The sequence below is a fragment of the Lepus europaeus genome, chromosome 3 (genome assembly GCF_033115175.1).
Source record: "Lepus europaeus isolate LE1 chromosome 3, mLepTim1.pri, whole genome shotgun sequence".
NCBI lineage: Eukaryota > Metazoa > Chordata > Mammalia > Lagomorpha > Leporidae > Lepus > Lepus europaeus.
The window spans coordinates 168,714,707-168,737,208 of record NC_084829.1 but is presented as its reverse complement, the minus strand read 5'-3'; the positions used below and the strand labels follow the sequence as shown (position 1 = coordinate 168,737,208).

Here is a 22,502-nt window from a genome sequence, read left to right as displayed (position 1 = left end):
CCCGGTATGAGGCAGTGGTATTCTACTGCCATCACCGTGCAGGCAAGTGTTCTGTCGTCATCCCGGTGTGTCCAGCCCCTGCCAGACCACCAGGCCCAGACCAGGCCCAGACCAGGCCCAGGTGGCTCTGCTCGTTTGCCGCTGCCCTAGCCAGGAGATGCATCTGTCAGTGCTTCCTTCTCCTGCCCCCGCACAAAGTGCAGGAGTGTTGGCGGGTGGCCCTACTGCCCAGCACTGTGGTGGACAGTGTCCCGGGGGGCTGTGGCTGGGCTGTGAAAGAACACCCCAAGACATGCACATGCTGACATGTGGATTTTGTGTCTACACTGGAGAAGAGGATGAACAATCCCCAACCGCACAAAGGAAGTCGGATCACATCAGCTGGGAGCACGCTGTTTTCACTTTTACCTGGAAATATGGTTTAAGGGGATGGGGTGGGGGTGGTTAGGCTTGAGCTGAAGAAGGGATGGACAGCACGTGTCCGACTGTCTATGGTCACATGGCACCCACCACCCCACAGGGCTCCCTAGAGCCGAAGTGCACGTCCCAGCTCCACCTGCCAAGGAGGTTCGAGGGCAGATAAGGGGCAGCCACGATTCACTGAGGCACCCGGAGCCCACAGGCCTCACCCTGCAGGACCACCCCACCCCAGGGCTTGCCCGCAAGGCCTCACGGCATCCACTTCATCCCCAGCTCCAGCGATGGGCCCTCATGGCCCAAGTCCATGCTTCTCGCCCCACGGCAGGACAGGGTGGACGTCTGGGTGCTGGCCACAGGGAAGCCAGGAATTCCTGGGCAGCAGTGAGTGAAGGGTGGCTCTGCCTTCCTCTGAGCGGCATCTTCCGGGGCGGCTCCGCCAAGGCCTGCTGCAGCCGTGTGATCAAGACAGCAGCCCACCCGAGCTCGACTCAACCCAGGAAGGGCAAATCCAACAACTGTGGGGAAAGACAGCCTGGGCCGATCATGTCCCCACTACCCACTGCACTCCTGCTTGCCAGCTCGCACTGGGACTCTCTGTTAGAGCCAACGGCACCCTAACTTACACTCACTTTCACAAGACTACTCCGCTTGCGGGTTCTTAGCTAGGTGTATTAACATTTGTTTCGTCTCACTGAAAGTCCAAATCTTCAACAAAGCTGTGTGTGTAAGACTGACAGCTTCATTCCACTTGTTCTTGTCCTGGCTGGTGTAGACCACCAGGTTCTCAGTGTACTGCAGGATGGATTTTAAGAACCTGTTGAAAAACATGAATGACATTTCTTTATCCATTCAAATACAAACGCTTTGGTGATTTAAATGTCTTCTTTTCATTCTTGGAATTATCCCTAAAGTCAATTCTGCTTATGTTTGTCTGAGGACTCAAAAAGAAAGCAAGTGCTCTCCTCTGACTCTGGTTTGTCTGCTCAGAGACTCACTGAAACCACTGCAGGGTCCCAGGAGGGTGAGTGCCTTTCTCCCAGGGCTGGGCCCGGCTCCTCGGGAGCTGCCCGCTGCTCTCCCTGCCGCACACACCCATCTGCCCTCTGCTCTCTGTCCTAAGAGGAGGCGCACCAGGCCTCAGCAGGCCCCGGGCAGATGCAGGCACCATGCTCTTGGGCTTCCAGCCTCCAACAATGAAAGGAACTTTTCTTTATAAATGACCCAGCTTCGGGTACCTGTTACAGCAACGGAAACAGACTAAGACAAATACTACAAAATGAGAATATGAGAACACAAATAAGGGAAGAGCAAGATGCTCAGATGTGAGTGCTCCTGGTCACCAGAGGAGTCCCAAAGGTTGTACAAAACCCAAGGACCTTCTGACACCTACTTCCCCAAACCGGCATGATTAAAAAAAAAAAAAGTTCATTTATTTATTCATTTGAAAGTCACAGCAACACGGAGAGAGAGGTCTTCCACCCACCAGTTCACTCGCCAAATGGCAGCAAGGGCTAGGGCTGGGCCAGGCCAAAGCCAGGAGACAAAAATTCCGTCCAGGTCTCCCACGTGGTAGCAGGGACCTCTGTATTTGGGCCATCTGCTGCTGCCTCCCTAGGCCATTAGTGGGCAGCTGGCTCAGAGGCACAGCCTCGGGGACTCTAACTGAAATTCTGATTGGATGCCAACATCCTGAGTGGCCACTTAGCCTGCTGTGCCACAGCTCCAGCCCCAGGTGTTTCTGTTTTTTTAAAGAATTATTTATTTTACATGGAAGGCACAGTTACAGGGATGGAGAGGGAGAGGGAAAGGCAGAGAGCGAGCAAGAGAGACCTTCCATCCACTGGTTCACTCCCCAAAAGGCCACACTTCAGAGCTGGGCCAGTCTGAAGCCAGGAGCCAGGAACTTCTTCTGGGTCTCCCACATTGGTGCAGGGGCCCAAGCACTTGGGCCCTCTTCCACTGCTTTCCCAGACACATCAGCAGAGAGCTGGATTGGAAGTGGAGCAGCCAGGACTCGAACTGGAACCCATATGAGATGCTGGCGCGGTAGGCGGTGGCTTAACCTGCTAGGTCCCAGCGTCGGCCCCATCCCCAGGTATTTTACATGATGTAACAATTCCAGAACAGCTCTGAGGGCTCACCTGACACTGAATAAACACAAACAGACCCAGTGGTATTGAGTAGCTCTGCCCTGCCTGGGAACAGTGAGCAGTCCCTGCACAGTGGAGGCCCAGCTCCGGTGAGCCCTGACAGCCACTGCTATACAAAGTTTCTCCTTGAAGATACTCATCCAAGTGGTAACAGAGGCTTACCTCTGACAGATGAGAATAAATGTCATTCTTATTTTCTCTGGGTTCTCCTCAAGGTTTCCCAAGAAATTGAAATGTTTTTCCAATTTTGTACCTTGAAAATGTTCATATCCAAAGGGAAGTTAAAAGAATAAAAACAATGGGGCTGGCATTGTGACATAAGGGTAAAGCCACTGCCTGCAACGCTGGCATCCCATATGGTACCAGTTCAAGATATGGCTGCTCCACTTCCTGTACAGCTCTCTGTTAACATGCCTGGGAAAGCAGTAGAAGACGGCCCAAGTGCCTGGGCCCCTGCACCCACATGGAGACCTGGAGGAGGCGCCTGACTCCTGGCTTCAGCCTGGCCCAGCCCTGGGCATTGCAGCCATCTGGGAAGTGAACTAGCAGATGAAAGATACTTTCTGTCTTTCTCTCTCTTACTCTTACTTTCAAATAAATAAATAAATCCTAAAAAAAAAAAAAAATAATAATAAAACAATCCAAGTCCACAGACCCTTTGTCCGTTTGTCCAACACATAGTTCTCAATGGGGCAATATGGCCCCCAGGGACAGCTGGGAGAGCCACTGGAGTCCAGTGGGTGGAGGTGGGGAGGCCACTCAGCTTTCCACTGGGAACAAGACAGCATCGCCCCTCAGAATGATCCTATGCAGATGTCCCAGTGCTCAGGGTGAGAACCCTGACCCACAGATGCCGACCTCTAACACTGTACACATGTGACTCACTCACAGTGGGGGTCTATGCAGATGTCCCAGTGCTCAGGGTGAGGACCCTGACCCAGAGATGCCGACCTCTAGCACTGTACACGTGTGACTCACTCACAGTGGGGGTCTATGCAGACGTCCTCGTGCTCAGGGTGAAAACCCTGACCCAGAGATGCCGACCTCTAACACTGTACACGTGTGACTCACTCACAGTGGGGGTCTATGCAGATGTCCCAGTGCTCAGGGTGCTGACCCAGAGATGCCGACCTCTAGCACTGTACACGTGTGACTCACTCACAGTGGGGGTCTATGCAGATGTCCCAGTGCTCAGGGTGAGAACCCTGACCCAGAGATGCCGACCTCTAACACTGTACACGTGTGACTCACTCACAGTGGGGGTCTATGCAGATGTCCCAGTGCTCAGGGTGAGGACCCTGACCCACAGATGCCGACCTCTAACACTGTACACGTGTGACTCACTCACAGTGGGGGTCTATGCAGATGTCCTAGCGCTCAGGGTGAGAACCCTGACCCACAGATGCCGACCTCTAACACTGTACACGTGTGACTCACTCACAGTGGGGGTCTATGCAGATGTCCCAGTGCTCAGGGTGAAAACCCTGACCCAGAGATGCCGACCTCTAACACTGTACACGTGTGGCTCACTCACAGTGGGGGTCTATGCAGATGTCCCAGTGCTCAGGGTGAGGACCCTGACCCAGAGATGCCGACCTCTAACACTGTACACGTGTGACTCACTCACAGTGGGGGTCTACGCAGATGTCCCAGTGCTCAGGGTGAGGACCCTGACCCAGAGATGCCGACCTCTAGCACTGTACACGTGTGACTCACTCACAGTGGGGGGTCTATGCAGATGTCCCAGTGCTCAGGGTGAGGACCCTGACCCAGAGATGCCGACCTCTAGCACTGTACACGTGTGACTCACTCTCAGTGGGGGTCTATGCAGATGTCCCAGTGCTCAGGGTGCTGACCCAGAGATGCCGACCTCTAACACTGTACACGTGTGACTCACTCACAGTGGGGGGTCTATGCAGATGTCCCAGTGCTCAGGGTGAGGACCCTGACCCAGAGATGCCGACCTCTAGCACTGTACACGTGTGACTCACTCACAGTGGGGGTCTATGCAGATGTCCCAGTGCTCAGGGTGAGGACCCTGACCCAGAGATGCCGACCTCTAGCACTGCACACGTGTGACTCTCTCTCAGAAGGATCCTGTGCTTCTTTCCATAAAATGCCACATCTTAAACCTGTGTCCAGCTTCCTGCCACTCACAAAGCGTCAATTTAAAGTCAGTCTCACCACACAAGCCACAGCCCTCTCTGCAGTGGGTCACCCAAGTGTTATGTAACTTTCAGGTCCCTAGGGCCTGGAGGGTCACAAAGGGTGGGCTTCCCACAGGTGAAAGCACTGGCTACACAACAAGTCTGGTCTCAGCCATCTGGACATGGCAGAGAAGGCCCTGTGGCCCCGCCTCCGGATGCTCTGCAGAGATGCCAGGTGACAGCACCCTCAGCTCCCCTCCAGCAACGGTTCCCACAGACCTCTGCCCTCCCCCCCCACCACCGGCGCGGGTCACCACTGTTCCCACAGACCTCCGCCCTCCCCCCCCTCCCCGGCCGCGGGTCACCACTGTTACCGCAGACCTCCGCCCTCCCCCCTACCCTGGCCGCGGGTCCCCACTGTTCCCGCAGACTCAGGATCCACTTGTAGGCGCGCTCAGTTTTCAGAACGTATCTGCACAGGTGTCAGTCTCACATGTTCACAAACTTATAAGCACCCAAAGTCACAAAGATTAGCTAAGGGCCTGTCAGAATCTATGAAGGTTAATAAAATAATTCCCAAGAAAAATAACTAATAGAAATTAAAATAATGTAAAATAACAAAACATGGCTTATTTTGCACATGACACACGTACCTGAGGTAGTGCTGATATTCAGAAGTATCTTTTCCAAGAACCACATGGATGTTAGCCAATTCCAGCGCAATGAGCAGCAAAATCAGGCAGAGCACAGGAGACAGAAGCCTGATACTAAGACAAATGAGTGCACATCAGCACGTGGCACCTTCCCCAGGAAAGGCACGTCCAGCCCAACCACTGCCTCCTCCTAGCACTCTGAGGTCCAAACCTCGCTGGCAGTCCCTGACTGCCCTGGGCCTGCGGCAGGCCAGGGAGCTGAGGCCAGCCCTGTGCCCCTGGCCACGCCCTGTACCCCCTCACTCTTCACCCCTCGCCCCTGCCTCCCGCCAGGCAGCGTGCTCTCAGAGGACACAGGGACAGCTGGGTCTGCACGTGGCCCCTTCCACCAGTTCTCTGCCCTCTGCTGTCTGACAGCCTCTTTCCCACAACCTCAGGCTCAGCAAAGGATGCTCACTTTTGGCTTCAAGGGAAAACAAAAGCTTAAGTATCAGAATGTGCTCAGTGTCATCAGACTCAAACTCAAACCAAACCACAGCCTCATCTTTCCCGTGAAACGGGTGGAGACATTTTAAAATTGTTCCAAGACGGATTAATATTTCAGAAACATATGTTTTCCACTTTCACAAGGAAAATTTTCTCATAAGCTGCCATTAGGAACATAAATGAACATCATCTTTTGGGAAGGCAATGCAGCAAGACCCATTAAATCCCTGAGAAGTAAGGACACTGGGACAGTGCTGTGGCACAGCGGGTTAAGCCACAGCTTGAGACACCAGCAATCCATACCAGGAACGCAGGCTCAAGTACCGGTGCTCCACATCAGATCCAGCTTCCTGCTAATGTGCCTGGGAAGGCAGAAGATGATGGCCCAAGTGCCTGAACCTCTGCCACCCAGGTAGGAGACCCAGATGGATTTCTTAGCTCCTGGCTTCAGTCTGGCCCAGTCCTGGCCATTGCCGCCATTTGGAGAGTGAACCCAGTAGAAGGAAGATCTCTGCTGCTCTTTCAAATAAATAAAGCTTTAAAATGCAGGTACACACACTAATCAACTCCAAATATTAGAGATTTGTGCCAATGGTCTTTTCTTAATATAGCACATTCTGGGGCCAGTACTATAGCGTAGCAGGTAAAGCCACTGCCTGCAGTGCTGACATCCCATATGGGCACTGGTTCAAGTCCCAGCTGCTCCACTTCCAACCCAGCTCTCTGCTATGGCCTAGGAGAGCGGTAGAAGATGACTCAAGTCTTTGGGCCCCCACATCCATATGGGAGACCCAGAAGAAGCTCCAGGCTCCTGGCTTCAGATCAACCCAGATCCAGCCATTGTGGCCATTTGGGGGAATGAACCAGCAAACGGAAGATCTCTCTCTCATTCTCTCTCTCTCTCTCTCTCTCTCTCTCTCTCTCTCTGCCTCTCTGTAACTCTCTGCCTTTCAAAACAAATCTTAAAAAAAATTAGCACATTCGGAAATATACCCTGCAAGTGGAGACAAATTCAAGTTAATCTTAATCAGAGCAGTAGAACATACATGCCCATACACCAAAACAGCAGACTTTTTTTTTTTATTTTTAAAACAAATCTTTTTAAGATTTAGTTTTATTTATTTTAAAGGCAGATTTATAGAGGGAGGAGAGAGAGAAAGAGACAGATCTTCCAAACATTGGTTCACTCTCCAAATGGCCACAATGGCCAGCCAGGGTTGTGCCAGGCTGAAGCCAGGAGCCTGGAGCTTCTTCCAGGTATCCCACGTGGGTGCAGGGGACCAAGCACTTGGGCCATCTTCTTCTTTCCCAGGTGCATTAGCAGGGAGCTGAATCAAAAGTGGGACAGCCAGGACTCGAACCAATGCCCACATGGGATGTGGGTACTGTAGGCAGTGGCTATCCCATCACACCGCAATGCCGGCCCCTGGCAGATTTTATTTTTAAAGTAGCATGTCCACAGCTGTCTCTGAAAGCACGTGTCTCCTGAGAGTCAGGCCAGACCTACACCCCAAGGTACGAGCCTACCCAACAGTGCTTCAGCAAAAGGCAGGGCCACACCTGCTCGCCATGCGCAAGTAGTTCTGCCGCTGGCGGGACCGCAGCCTCCTCTCCAGCCACTGCCTGTGCCTCAGCTCCGCGGAGGCAATCACCTGGCCAGACACGCGCTGGCACTGGGAGCAGATGCTTCGCAGCACAACGAGCACCTCGAGGACAATCCTGGGGCAGAACAGCGTGGGAACACGCATCCGGCAGAGTCCACTGAGCAGCCGGTGCCACCTGCAAACCAAGCACAGCTTTCGGGGACACGGCCTGCCACGAACACTGCGCACACCACCCACACTGCAGCCACACAACCGTGAACACTGTGCATCTGTAACTCATCGGACACATCACACCTTGTGCAGGGACTGTCACAGCTCATCCAGTCATTCCTCCCACAGCAGTAACAGTGGGAACTCCACTGCAGCTACCAAGCTTACAAAGGTGGAAACGGAACACAGCTAAGCTAACTCCCCTGACTTGTTTAGTGTATGTTTCGTCAACTCAGAGCAGGCCCTAGCACTTACTTCTCAGTGGCAGAATACTGCGAGTTACCACGCACACAATGCTCGGGCGCATGCTGGTACAGCTCCTCCAGAATCTGTGTAATCAAAGAGTTGCAGGCACTTGCTTCAGCATCACCTTCTAATCTGAAAGACAGAACACATTTAAGAATACATGACAGGCCGGCACCGCGGCTCACTGGGCTAATCCTGTGCCTGTGGCACTGGCACCCCGGGTTCTAGTCCCAGCCGGGGCGCCAGATTCTGTCCCGGTTGCCCCTCTTCCAGCCCAGCTCTCTGCTGTGGCCTGGGAAGGCAGTGGAGGATGGCCCAAGTGCTTGGGCCCTGCACCCACATGGGAGACCAGGAGAAGCACCTGGCTCCTGGCTTCGGATCAGTGCAACGTGCCAGCCGTGGTGGCCATTTGGGGGGTTAACCAATGGAAAAGGAAGACCTTTCTCTCTCTCACTGTCTAACTCTGCCTGTCAAAAAAAAAAAAAAAAGAATACATGACAATTGTTAAAATGCACACATTGGCCACTATGCAAAACACTGTTTACTTTAATGGTTCACTGAGCTGAAACTTGGTTTCCCCAAATATAAAATGACACAAGCCACAATCAGCAGTATAAATAACGATGCAGTCTGCCAATGCGCCACACAGATAGAGATGACCTGGGAGTCACCAAGGATCGTGCCTACTCAACAAACAGGTCAGCTATATTCCATGATCCTAAATTTCTACCTTGATCCCGCTTTCCCCTAACCTGCAGGACCCCATTCTCCTCATACACAGAACAGTCTCAGTGACGCCACTGTGTCTCCACAAAACCTACATGCCCAGTGCTATCTGCACAAGGGCCCCGCCCTGATGGCTGTCACACCCAGGGCTGCCTGCACAGCCCACAGGACCCAGCACTGTCTCCACCTCCTACCTGCACAGCCCACGGGACCCAGCGCTGTCTCCACCTCGCACCTGCAGAGCCCAAGGGACCCAGCGCTGCCTCCACCTCCTCCTGCACAGCCCACGGGACCCAGTGATCCTCTCTCCTACTCCTCCAGCGGCCTTGTGGGTAAGGAAACACTTCCATTTTTAAATCTGGAGAGGGAGAGAGACAGAAAATACAGGGACAGACAGAATTCCTATCTACTAGTTTATTCCCCAAATGCCCACAAGAGGTGGGGCTATGTCAGCCCAAAGCCAGGAGCCAGGAACTCAATCTGGGTCTCTCATGTGGGTGTCAGGGACTCCATTACTTAAGTCATCACCTGCTGCCTCCTAGGGCACGCATTAGTGGGGAGCTAGAGCTGGGAGCTGAGCTGGGACTCCAACCCAGGCCCTCTGACTTGGGATATACACAGCCCAGCCACTAAGCCAAACACTTGCCTCAGGAAACACTTTTGAAGGTGAGTGTAACTGACAACCCCCGGTCTGCCTGCGCCAGGTGACAGCCCCTGACTGCTCTCAGAGGCTCTAATGCTAGGGGCCCTGGATGACACCCACCTGACTGCTTCCCAGGTGCTTTCCTCGGGCAAAGGCAGCAGAGGCCACATCCTGATCTTCTCCTCACAGCTCAGCACCTGGGAGGAGACATCTACTCACTTGTAACGTTTTTGTAATAACATCCTAGGAAGTGTGTGTGCAGGATGTTACAGATGCTAACTCGGTCTCTAGAAAAACAATGTTTGTAAACTGTTACAGTCCTGTACCATCTTAGAACCTGATGGTGGTCTCAGGTGTCCAACATACTCCATGAGCAACAGCTGCTGCCACCACGAGGGGCAGTGGGTGGTTAACGTCTAGGGCTGCCAATGCCGCTGCCAATTCTTCCGACCTGGAGATGGGCCTCCCCTGGTGTCCAGGGCCCCGGGCCTGGCTGAAGCTGCCATCATCCAGGGACATCTGTAGAACAAAGCAGCACTGGTGCCCACAAGGCCTCCAGCCAGCGTCCAGCATTCTCTGTTGGGTCACCCGCACAGCAGAGCTGTGAGGGCTGCAGCTCCATGACAGGTTCCTTGTCAGAGCCGACCCGAAGGTGAGCTGAACACGGGCTGCCGACACCACTGAGCTGGGTGATCAGTCACACGGCAGTAGCAAGTGGGACAGCTGATAGGAAAGGGACGCATGATGGACGCAGGGCAGTGGGGAAGGGGAGGCCTCTCTGGGACAGGGAAAGGACAGTCAGGAGCACAAGGAAGCCCGGGAGCGTCGGCAGCTCAGGCCGAGGGAAAAGCCTGCCTTCAGCGAGCTTCCTTCACGTTCACACTCCTCACTGCCGTCTCTAATGCTGGTCCTGGCACTCCCAGCTTCGGGTGACTTCCTGGGAGTAAAGTAGCTGCAGCGCAGTCACCATACCAGAACAGCCAGGTTCACTGGCTCAACAGAACCACCTGACCCTAGGACTTGAGGAATCCTTCCCGCAAACGGCCGTGGATGCTGATGCCTTGGGAGCGCTCTCCCTGGCGGTACTTTCCTAAGACACCACTGGTCAGGCCATGGTCCTCTCCAGGCTCCATTCCACTAAGCTGCCTTTGAGATCACCCCCAGCCACCTGCGCTGACCTCACAGCTTCCTTGGAGAGGGCATCTCACTGAGGGGCGTCCACATTCCAACCCCCGAGTCCTTGGTTCCTGGGGACGGCCCCCTCCTGCCCCCACACTGTGCCTCCTACCTCGCCCGTAGAATAGAGCAGCACCTCAGACAGTTTCCAAACTGGAGCCTCCTGGCTGCCTGTGGGAGTTTCTAAGTCGGTTTAACTGGTTTTCTATAGAAAAAGGAAAGGCCAAGGCCATCCCTCACCACTGACAGTCTGCTACTGCCCTGGCTCAGTGAGTAGGACGCTAACAGCCTCCATGGCACTACATCAGACCCTTTCCAGCACTCATCCACTTGCCAAAAACACCCGGCCATCACTGTCAACTGTCAGACACAGGAGCTGAGCCACAGAGGCCCGGAGACTCTGAGCAGCCTGGCCAGGGTCACACAGCTGGTGGTGCACGGGCTACACTCTGCTTGATGGGGCACCCCCAACCTTCTAACACCAGACTCACACAAACCCCTCTCCCAAGCATTCGATCTTCAGCATACCTGCTTCTTAAGCTGGGAAATCGGATGGCAGTGAGAACTATAGCCTTCTGCAAGACTAATCAATGACTTTATTGATGCTTTTTCCTATTAGAAAAGAGTAGACATTAGTTACTACAATTTCTAATTAGGCTTTTAGTTCTATTTTATTGAATGGCAGGTCACTTAGAGTACACAGTTCTTACTATCCTCTCTCAAGTAATTCTATTCACCTATAACAAAACAATACTTTTCATAAAAATGGACTTGATACGGGAGTCAAATAGCCCAATGACAGCCCCCAAAATGATTTTATATGAAGCTGATTAACAATAATTTACAAAGGCCTCAACCACCCTTCGTCCACAATGCAACAAAATTACAGACACATAAGGAAGAGATTCCAAACTGAAAAATCTAAGACTTGCCTAAAAAACTAAGAAGTGAGCTGATGTAACTGGATAATCCCAGTCCACAATTGAAACCTACTAGAAACAAAAAGAAAAGTCAGTGGACTGACAGTTGGCAAACCTAACAAGCAGGAACCAGAAATCTCAGTAGCACAAAACAACCAAAAGAGCCAGAAGACAACTACAGAGGAGACGTGCTAGCTCACACACACCCACCTATACATCCACCCTCAGAGCGCTCGACAGTGCCCTCAGGGGTGCCAGCCCAGCAGCGCAGACAGAACCACGCCCATACAGGTGAGGCACCTGTCCCATGAGGAGACAGCTGGCCTACGGCCACCAAGCACAACTCCTTCTGTCCTGAGACTCGAAATCTGTTCTTGCCGAGTGGTGGGAAGCAGGGTAGGGGATGGCGGACCTCAAGCAGAGAACTGAAGAGTTTGTGAGAGGATCCTGCAGGCTGCTATGCTGAGAACAGAAAGAATCGCAGGAGAGATGCTGGTCAGAGCCAGGACATTCCAGGGAAAGGCAATGACAGGCAGGTGGGGGAGGGGGAGGCAGAGAATTGAATAAGGAATGTAAAAAGGGGCCCAGGGACGGACGACTCACTTAAGTGAGGAGGCTGGGACAGGACCAGCCATCTGCAGGAGGGAGGAGTCACTCAGGAGGTGGGGCTGGGGCATGAGGGGCACTCGGAACGGGCTGGGGCACAGGGGGTACCTGCAGGAGGGAAGAATCACTCAGGAGAGGGGGCTGGGGCATGAGGATACAAGAGCAGATGTTAGTTGAAGACATTATTTTTCCAAGTAATTCTCAATAGTGTAAAAATGCTATTATTTCTCCATTAATCCATAGGAGCACAGTCCTTTTTGTCTGTTTGGTTTTGGGTGAGCTACGGGATGTGTGGTCTGTGTTTAACTACAATAATGTTCACATAGAATAGTAAGAATTAAAGAACAATGGGTTGGGTGTCCGGTTCAGCTTAAATAAAACATAGTTTAGGACACATAAATCCTATACTGGACTGCCTCCCTCTCCCGTCTCCCACCTCCCCCTCCCTCTCCTTCCTCCCTCTTCCTCCCTCTCCCTCCTCCTCTTCCCTCTCCCTCCTCCTCTTCCCTCTCCCTCCTCCCTCCCCGTCCTCCTCCTCCCTCTCCCCCTCCTCTCCCGCCTCCCTCCTCCCTCCCCCTCCCTCTCCCCCTCCTCTCTCCCTCCTCCCTCTCCCTGCTCCCTCTCCCCCTCCTCTCCCACCTCCCTCCTCCCTCCCCCTCCCTCTCCCCCTCCTCTCTCCCTCCTCCCTCTCCCTACTCCCTCTCCCTCCTTCTCCCTCTCCCTACTCCCTCTCCCTCCTCCTCCCTCCTCCTCCTCCCCCTCTCCCTGCTCCCTCTCCCTCCTCTTCCCTCATTCCTCCCCCCTCCTCCTCCCTCCCTCTACTGCCTACTCCAGCCCCCTCTATTGTGGACCCTGGACGGCAGCAGTGCTGGCTCAAGATGTCGGGTCCCTGTCACTGATGTGGGAGACCCAGCTTATCTCCTTGTTCTGGCCTTTGGCCTTTGCAGAGTGAGCCAGAAGATGGGAGATGTCTCTGACTTTCAAATAAAATAGGTAAACAAAGAATTAGAGAGCAAGCAGGATTCTGGAGAGCAAGCTTCCAGAAGCTTCAGTGAAGAGCTCAGGCCCCAGGCCAGCCGTGTCTACGAGCACCGGGCACAGAGGCTGCCTGCCTCTCCACTGGAAGCCCACCACTCGCTGGCGAAGTGGATTCATCTCCCACAACGAGATAAATTCCAGCTGGTCAAAAGATATAAATGAAAGAAAAAAACAAACAGAAAAAGTACTAGGAAGAAAATATATTTATAATTGTGGAAAGCAAAGAAATGTTTAAGAATGACTCCAAATAAAGAAGCCAAAAACACAAAGAATCAAAGCGACATGGACCATACACTGAAAACGCCAGATAAGGGTAACAGACCAAAGGGAAAACAAATCAAACCAAACAGAGCCAGGCAGTACACGAAAGAACAACAACTATCTACCCAACACACGAGAGCAACCACTAGAAAAACAAGGTTGTGGGGCACGCATTTGGCCTCAGGGTCCAGGTGCTCATGTCCCATATAAGAGCACCTGGGTTGAACACCAAGCTCCAGGCTCCCGGCTCCTGCTCACGTGTACCCTAGGAGGCTCTGGTAATGGCTCAAGTCTGCCACTTGGGACCCTGATTGTGTTCCCTGCTCCTGGCTTCGGCTTGGCCCATCCCCGTCATTACAGGCATTTGGAGACCAAAGCAGCAAATAGGAACGAACTCTCTCTGCCTCCCAAACAAATAAAAACAAATTAATGACACAACAAAACAAACCAAGACCTTATTGATATCTTGTGCCTTAGAACTTGACTTTCACAAATTTGCTTACACAAGTTCCCAAATGAACAAAGATGTCCACTTCAGCACCACAACTGGGAATTTTCCATACCAGGAAAAACTACTTCTCTCCATCAGTGGAGGATAAATAAGACACTGTGGAAAGGAGCACCAAACAGCCATAAAAAGAGTGAGGCGGAACAAAGACACCAACAACACAGTGTTAGGTAAAACACTAGTGAAACCACTTCGGTGTATGTGGGAAAGACGTCCAGTTACTGGCAGTACTTGTTTCTGGGAGATGGGTACCAGAGGATTCCATTTTTTACACTTACTTTTCTATACTTTCTGAACTTTTAAACAATTTGTTAAGATGACTATCCTAAGTATAATGTGAACAAAATATTAAAATATCCATAGCAAACATTCCAGACCATGTGCTCTGCAATAACAAAGGGTTGGCTTACTGACAGATGCAAATGCCACTTCCCCAGTTTAAGAGACATCTGTGGCTGGCGCCATGGCTTAACAGGCTAATCCTCCGCCTTGTGGCGCCGGCACACCGGGTTCTAGTCCCGGTTGGGGCGCTGGATTCTATCCCGGTTGCCCCTCTTCCAGGCCAGCTCTCTGCTATGGCCCGGGAAGGCAGTGGAGGATGGCTCAAGTCCTTGGGCCCTGCACCCGCATGGGAGACCAGGAGAAACACCTGGCTCCTGGCTTCGGATCAGCGAGATGCGCCGGCCACAGCGGCCATTGGAGGGTGAACCAACGGCAAAAAGGAAGACCTTTCTCTCTGTCTCTCTCTCTCTCTCTCTCCACTCTGCCTGTCAAAAAAAAAAAAAAAAAGAGAGAGAGAGACATCTGTATGGGCTGGTGCTGTGGCACAGTGGGTTAACACCCTGGCCTGAAGCGTTGGCATCCCACATGGGCGCTGGTTCGAGATCTGGCTGCTCCACTTCCGATCCAGCTCTCTGCTATGGCCTGGGAAAGCAGTAGAGGATGGCCCAATTCCTTGGGCCCCTGCACCCACGTGGGAGACCCAGAAGAAGCTCCTGGCTCCTGGCTTCGGATCGGCACAGCTGCGGCCGTTGCGGCCAATTGGGGAGTGAACCATCAGATGGAAGACACCCCCCCCCCCCCCGCCTCTCCTCTCTCTGTGTAACTCTGACTTGTAAATAAATAAATAAATCTTAAAGAAAAAAGAAGAGAGAGAGAGAGACAGCTATAGACATTTCCTAATATTTGGTCAATGATGTTTTATAATTTGTTCTTTGGTTTTCAACGTCATGTTACACACAAATGTGATTTCAAGAAATGAGACTCTGCATGAGTCCAGACTGGTCCAAACAGCACTGACGGACGTGTCACAGAGAACGCATGTACACATGCAGTCAAGTCCCCGGTGAGTGCCCCCTGACCTGATGGGGAACATGTCACTCAGAGTTAAAACAAAAGATTAACAGTAATTAGATTTGAAAAATAAACTATATTCTTTCATTGCTGAATGGCAAGGATTCTAACTGATCATTTTTGTTCTCACACATTACCTTATAAACTGCTGATAGCTCTTCATCAACAAACCTCAGTAAAAGGACAACAGAAAATCCAAGCAACTGATTGGTCACTTCTTTTGGAAATTCAGGTAAGCTGATCTCCCCATGGCTTAAGTGATCTCTTATCCGGGGACCCTCCTGATGGTTCAGGAAATCCCAGAGAAATTCCTTTCATGAAATAAACAGAAAATGTTTTGTTAGTAACCCAGGAAGAAGAGAGAGTGAGTGCCACAGCCCACACAGGGCCAGGCCTGACACAGCCTGGCTCAGAGAGTGGACCCAGAGATGGAGCGCACTGGCCACATGAGCACGGCGCCCTGCTGGAGGTCCTGCTCTCAGCACCTGGGACACTCTGAGGACACCACTAAGGGAGGCAGACCTGCGAGGATGGTGCCGATGCTCAGTTAAACTCCTCCTTCTGCCCTTACCCTCCTCTAAGGAAAACGGAGGGAATCCCAGCTCCTGCTTGTGCAAGCACAGCCCTTGGACTCGTGCCTCCTCATGCTCTCCTCACGTGCTCTTCCAGAATCCCTCTTTTCTATCTTGGAAGTCCAGAACTAAGTGGCCTCTTCCATCAACAGCCTACACTCAAGACCTCTCCCTCAGGTTATATGGAAGAGGTCAGAAAACCTTGGACCTAGAAATCTACCCACAGACAAAAAACGTAAGATGAAAAAGAGTATTAGGCAAGAGACAACAAAGTATGTTAGCTATGAGATGGCAAAGAACACTAGATAAGAGGTAGAAAAGCATATAAGACAAGAGAAAACAAACAATGTTCGATACGCTGGGTCAATCATATTGGCTGATGGCAGAAGTGCATGCCCAAAGGGCACGAGGTGTCATGCCAGCATCAGCACAGAGGGAGTGCCTCAGTCCGCCAGTTCTCGGGATATAAACATACAAACACCCACTTACAGTCACAAAACACAGAAGACAGACAGCGAAAATGGCCCCGCACGGTAATTCTTTTCATCCAACGTGGCCTCATCAGTCACATTTGACCCTAGCACTTTCCACAGCATAAATACACAGGGCCAACGAGTTCAAACACTGCTTGGGAACAGGGAGGCCTAGGAGAAGACACTGATCCACCTGCATCAAGCACAGGACCTACGCTGGAGCCATGGCTCTACTGACAGGTGCCAGGGCTGAGACAGCCCAGCAATGGCTCCAGCACCCAGTTCCTGAGCACAACACAAGCCAGAACTAATCCCACTTCAGGGACATTCTCATCACATCCAAAAATGCAAGAATAATCGTGAAATATACACAATACCTTACCATAGCAGGTTCTCCAAGGAAAAGAGGAAGTTGATTGATTTTGCCATCATTCAAGTGTTTTGCCAACATCTAAAACACCAAAAATAAACACAATTGTGAAACGCAGACACATCACAGACTCACCCTAACACACATGCACAGATACACAAGCACACACCAAACACACATACAAACATACACAGACACAAACAAACATATTTTTAAGGTCATTACACTGGTTAAAATAAGTTTTTCTTTTTTTTCTGACAGGCAGAGTGGACAATGAGAGAGAGACAGAGAGAAAGGTCTTCCTTTTCCATTGGTTCACCCTCCAATGGCCGCCACGGCCAGCACGCTGCACTGATCCGAAGCCAGGAGCCAGGTGCTTCTCCTGGTCTCCCATGCAGGTGCAGGGCCTAAGGACTTGGGCCATCCTCCACTGCACTCCCAGGCCATAGCAGAGAGCTGACCTGGAAGAGGGGCAATCAGGACAGAATCTGGTGCCCCAACCAGGACTAGAACCCGTGTGCTGGCGCCACAGGTGGAGGATTAGCTTATTGAGCTGTGGCACTGGCCTAAAATAAATTTTTCTAAACAGTGGTTGCTACATTTTGGGGACACTCCTTCATTCATTTAATTTACTTGGAACCAATATAACATGTTATACTAAAGGTACTACTCTTCAACTGAAAGTTCTCTAAGGATGTGTGTACACAGCAAGCTACTGGAACCCAACCACCCTGACTCAGTCCTACAGATCTACCCTAAACAGACTAGGCTACTCTGATTCAATCGTCACATTCCCAAATGTGTTGTGATTAGAGAACCAATTGTCTACCAATGGAATGAACTCTGCAGGCAAGCAGGCGCATTATTAATCCACCACACTTAGGAACCTAACAGTTGTCTTAAAGGCAAGATGATCCAAATGCTCAAGTCTCTACACAGCCTCTCTCTCAGTCCCTCCTGCAGCCTGTCTGTCACCCTTCATGCAAAGCACCACCTTCTAGAACCACCCACAAGAGCATTCATCCTCCATGGGTGACAGGAGATTTCTCCAACTGTAATGATCACCTTCACAGTCACCCTTCCCCACTGTGCAGACACATTCTACAGTGGACAACAGAAGGTAACAGTACCTAGCAGGAGGTAACAGTATATAACAGTACATAACAGGAGGTAACAGCACCTGACAGTTGAGTTACATTCCATACCCAAGAAAGACAAATGCTAATCCTGACTCTACGATGAATACCTCTAACTAACGACAGCCAGTGACATTGGCACCTCCAGGCATTTCCAGCTCGGAGCTTCCTGTCACTCCAGAAAGTAGATTAGTAACATTGGGTCTTTAAAAACATATAAACATTTAAAACTATATTTAAATCTACTCTCTCCTTTTTTAATATATTACTCCAAACATTTCTCTATATGCATATGACTTATGGTTTGTCTTTAATTTTGTGTTTCAATTAGTACTGAAGTTGGAGACCTGTGTATGGTTCAGGTCAACAACTGGGGGCAGGCATTATGGCACAGTGGGTTGAACCACAGCATGAGAGTCAGCATCCCATACGGTCACAGGTTTGAGTCCTGGCTGTTCCACTCCTGGTTCAGCTCCCTGCTAACACACCGAGGAAAGCAGTAGAAGACCAGTCAAGTCCTTGGACCCTGCACCCATGGGAGACCTGGATGGAGTTTCAGGCTCCTGTCAAAGCCTGGACAATGTGGCCATTTGGGGAGCAACCCAGTAGTTGAAGCGCTAACTCTCTGCCTTTCAAATAAATAAATAAAAGAAGACAATGTTTGGATGGTTTCAAGTTACCTTGTAAGTATACTTACATCATCAAAGGTGGTATAAAAAGCTGTTGACTTCAAAAAAGGAAAGAAATGAAAAGAAACGATTAAAGCAAAATAAAAGTAGAGTAACATTATTCAAAACAGGAAAAATTTCTGGGACATGGCCCCAAATCTAAAACTTTCTTATGAAAATGAACATTAACTACCCATAATTGTGGAAGAGTCATAAAATAAACATGCTGTAAAAGACACAAAAATACAGTGAACCTAGTACCCGAGCTGTGTTACATGCTGCCCCTACACTCTTGTCGCTGTTAGTGGTGAAATTCACAGCTGCAGACCTCTCTTTACACATCGCTACTCACACCCAGAGCGTTTCTCCTGATGACTGGCGCTTAGGCACAAGCGAGCACACTTTAACACACTCTCCAACAAAGAGCCCCTGTTTTAGCTGCTACCTGATGTAACTGGCACAGAGCCTGTGGGCACAGGCCGCAGCTGCGGCCACTCTCTCCTAGTCCCACTCCAGCTTTACATCTCTACAAGGAAACCCCAGGCAGCTTCTTTAGCTCCACAAACACAGGTTTTCCCTGGAAAACTTTCAACCAAATACAGCTTGATTATCCCTTTATCCAAGACCTTGGGTCCAGAAGTGCTTACAATATTTAATTCTTGGGATTTTAGACTATTTGTACTTATGTAAGCTACCTTGGGGAGGGGAGCCAAGTCTACTTATGTTTCATACACACCCTACACAGAGCCTGAAGGTGGCATTACATGCAAAGTTCAGCAGACCTGTGTCTTGAGGCGACCCAGCAGGTGTGAACCTCCCATCTGTGGCACCAGAGCTGCACTCGAGTCGCAGATCTGTGAGAGGCTCAGGTCTCAGATCAGAGATGCTCAACCCATGTTACTAAACGCTCTCCCACACAGTGTTCTGGACATGACCCTAAAACCTCTATCTTGAGCCCTCAAGCACTGCTGGCCCTGGGACATTTCCTGAGCTCTCTTCTAAACATTCAATTGTCTTCTAAATATCCCCACTACTTTTTTCAAAATGCTGAATTTTTTCATAAATTACATGTATATGAATTCTATCTAGTTTTATGGAATCAGGAGAAATGTATTCTCTCCTATAATAGACAGGCTCTCAAAAGCCACTCTTGCTCACATTCGTAACTTCCATGGATCAGAGAGACCTCAGCTGCAGAAAGTGCTCAGTAAATAATGATACTTGCACAGTCACTGATCTATAAAACATCTTCATGTAAGCACAACCTTATAAAGGGATCCAGGTTTTTCTGAGGAAAAGTCTGGACTACAAGTTACCCATCCCTTGTCAAACTGCACGCTCTGCAGTCACATCCATGCTATTCGTTTGCACAGCCAACTGACAAGTACATCATCAAGTTTATTTATAGCTTAATTTATATGGCCACACAGCAGCTGAGCCTGCTACCAAACAGCCAATTGCAAGTGTAGTCCGTGAGGGCTGTGACGAATGAGGATCTACGTCTTTCTGCGGACAATGAAGCTTCCCTCCACAACAAGGTGCTGAGAGAAGTCCATGTCCTAACCCCAGGCATGGCACCAGGGGCAGCATCAGGAGGGCTCCACTCAGAGCCAGCAGAGGCCTCCACCAGAATGCACCAAACAGAGGGAGTGCGCATTACTGGTGGGACATCGCTAAGTTTAAAAGACAATTTAGAAATATTATATATATATATATATATATATATATATATATATATATATATATATATAAAAAACCAAAACTAACCATGATTAAAATAAACATAAATCTGAAAAGCATTGTAATAGGAAGTCACAGAAAATGCCAGTAAAACCTTCCAAAGAAAATTTTTCACTAAAAAATTCATTTCAATGAGAAATGAAATTATTTTTAAAGTTTCAATTAGGTAGGGCTGGCATTGTGGCATAGCACATAAAGCTACTGCCTGCAATACCAGCATCCCATGTGTGCACCAGTTCATGTCTTGCTGCTCCACTTCTGATCCAGCTCAATGCTAATGGCCTGGGAAAAGCAATGGAAGATGGCCCAAGAACTTGGGCCCCTGACACCAACGTGGGAGAACTGGATGAAGCTTCTGGCTCCTGGCTCTGGCCTGGCCCAGTCCTGGTCAATGTGCTTAGCTGGGGTGTGAACCAGCAGATGCAAGATGTCTCTCTGTGTCTCTTCCTTTCTCTGTAACTCTGACTTTCAAATAAATAAATAAATCTTTCAAAAAAAACTTGCAATTAGGCACAGAAAACTGTCCATGCAACAATAATCTCATCAACAACAAAAGCAAGTGTGTACCTCAGCAGTCAGGAGTCTTTTGGGACATTTGTTAACTGTAGCAAAAACTTTCCTAAGTCCAGTCTCCAGTTGTGTCAACAACAATATGGCACAGTCAGCAAACCTGTGAAATTAAAAAAAGAAGAAAGCTCTACATTTTAAAACTAAATATTGATGCCAACACCACATTAACTATTCTGTGGTCTAAATATGACCAATGCTATATTAAAAGCAAGTAACATTATTTACTAATAGGAGAAACAAAATCAGTTTCATTAGACCACTAATTTTAAAACTATATTTCAGTGTTTTAATTTCGATGAACTATTTTTAGCAGCTTCAGGATATAAAATGTCATCAAATACCAGCCTCACCTATCTCTTCACCTCTAAAGAACACTTGAATAGGACTCAGTGGGTTTTCAAGGCATAAAAATGAAGATAATGTCACCTGAGAAAAAGTAAAGATCAGCTCATTACGCTCCTGATCCGCACAGGTGACTGTTTTACTCCTGTGCAGCATTTGCTCTTAGGCAAAGAGAACATAAGGGGAGGGGACCTGGCCAACAGTGAAGATGCGGGTTGGGATGCCCGCAAACCACACCCAAGTGTCTGGGTTTGCGTCCCTGCTTGCTCCCTATTCCCGTTTCCTGGGAGGCAGCGGTGATGGCTCAAGTGGTTGCATCCCTGCAACCCACGTGGGAGACTTGGACTGAGTTCCTGTTTCCAGCTTTAGCACAGCCCAGCCCCAGCTGTTGTGAGCATCTGGGGAGTGAACCAGCAGATGGAAGCTTTCTCTCTGTTTCTATTTCTTTTTCTCCTCCCCGCCCCGTCCCCATCTCTCTACCTCAAATAAAAAATGAAGATAAAAATTTTTAAAGACACAAAATAACAACAAAGTTGACTGCTCTTTCATGATTCTCTGGCACTGCACACATTTCACTCATAGCAAGACCTCAAAAATACATACAACTTGATTCTGAAAAATGATGATATGAAGTGTATGATACATGTTTAAACATAATTATAGGCTGCCTCTTCCATTATTATATGAAGACATTCAGCCCCACCTCCAAGTGCTTCTCCAATGACAAAAGTGTGGAAGACAAAGGGTGTTGAAGATGTTCAACCACACTGCCCTCCTTACCTGTGTGACCTGAACCTGACCAATGCAGTTTCCCAGTACGGTAGCATGACTTTTAATATAAAAGAGGATTTTTTCATTATTTCTTCTAATACTGAAAGTACTTCATAAGGAACATCTGCAAAACAGCAAACATGTTTCAACACAACCACACTCCACAACTCAAACATGTTTCAACACAACCACACTCCACAACTCAAACACGTTTCAACACAACCACACTCCACAACTCAAACACGTTTCAACACAACCACACTCCACAACTCAAACATGTTTCAACACAACCACACTCCACAACTCAAACACGTTTCAACACAACCACACTCCACAACTCAAACACGTTTCAACACAACCACACTCCACAACTCAAAAAGATGGGATGCTGCCCCTCTCCGAGCTGACCATAGTTCCCTGGCACAATGCACCCCTCAAAGAGGAGGATCAGCCTAACCTAGAGCCACAGGTGAGGGGGACCTCAGGGACATGGGGAAGGGGACACGGACTCCTGCATCTCTGTGGTGACTCAGGGAGGCCAGTGTGGAGAAGGGAAGTCAGGGGACCAGCCGAACACACTGACCAGAAGTAAAAGAGTTTTCAGAAGCTGCAGGTGATCCTTCACGCCACAAGCACTCTGGGTGCCATGATTTGAGGACAAATGCTCAAGAACGGAAAGGGGGAGAAGTGCAGTATGAAATGGCCCAAAGCCA

General features: G+C 49.9%; 1 protein-coding gene across 6 annotated transcripts in view; it reads right to left on the bottom strand.

Annotated features, from left to right (window-relative positions):
• Positions 1–294: 294 nt before the first annotated feature.
• ERMARD (ER membrane associated RNA degradation) overlaps positions 295–22,502 on the bottom strand; it is a 37,686-nt gene continuing 15,478 nt past the window's right edge. For 4 of the 6 annotated variants that reach the window (XM_062187045.1, XM_062187043.1, XM_062187044.1 and 1 more), the window contains 11 exons: positions 21,799–21,913; positions 20,674–20,776; positions 18,396–18,425; positions 16,575–16,643; positions 15,285–15,458; positions 10,990–11,073; positions 9,406–9,482; positions 7,926–8,048; positions 7,417–7,635; positions 5,371–5,484; positions 295–1,234 (listed from right to left, as the gene is read on the bottom strand). In XM_062187045.1, the coding sequence (XP_062043029.1) occupies positions 1,060–1,234; positions 5,371–5,484; positions 7,417–7,635; positions 7,926–8,048; positions 9,406–9,482; positions 10,990–11,073; positions 15,285–15,458; positions 16,575–16,643; positions 18,396–18,425; positions 20,674–20,776; positions 21,799–21,913 (1,283 nt within the window). In that variant the 3' untranslated portion in view covers positions 295–1,059. The remainder of the gene's footprint in view (positions 1,235–5,370; positions 5,485–7,416; positions 7,636–7,925; positions 8,049–9,405; positions 9,483–10,989; positions 11,074–15,284; positions 15,459–16,574; positions 16,644–18,395; positions 18,426–20,673; positions 20,777–21,798; positions 21,914–22,502) is intronic. The other 2 variants (XM_062187047.1, XM_062187046.1) reach the window with 2 other exon arrangements.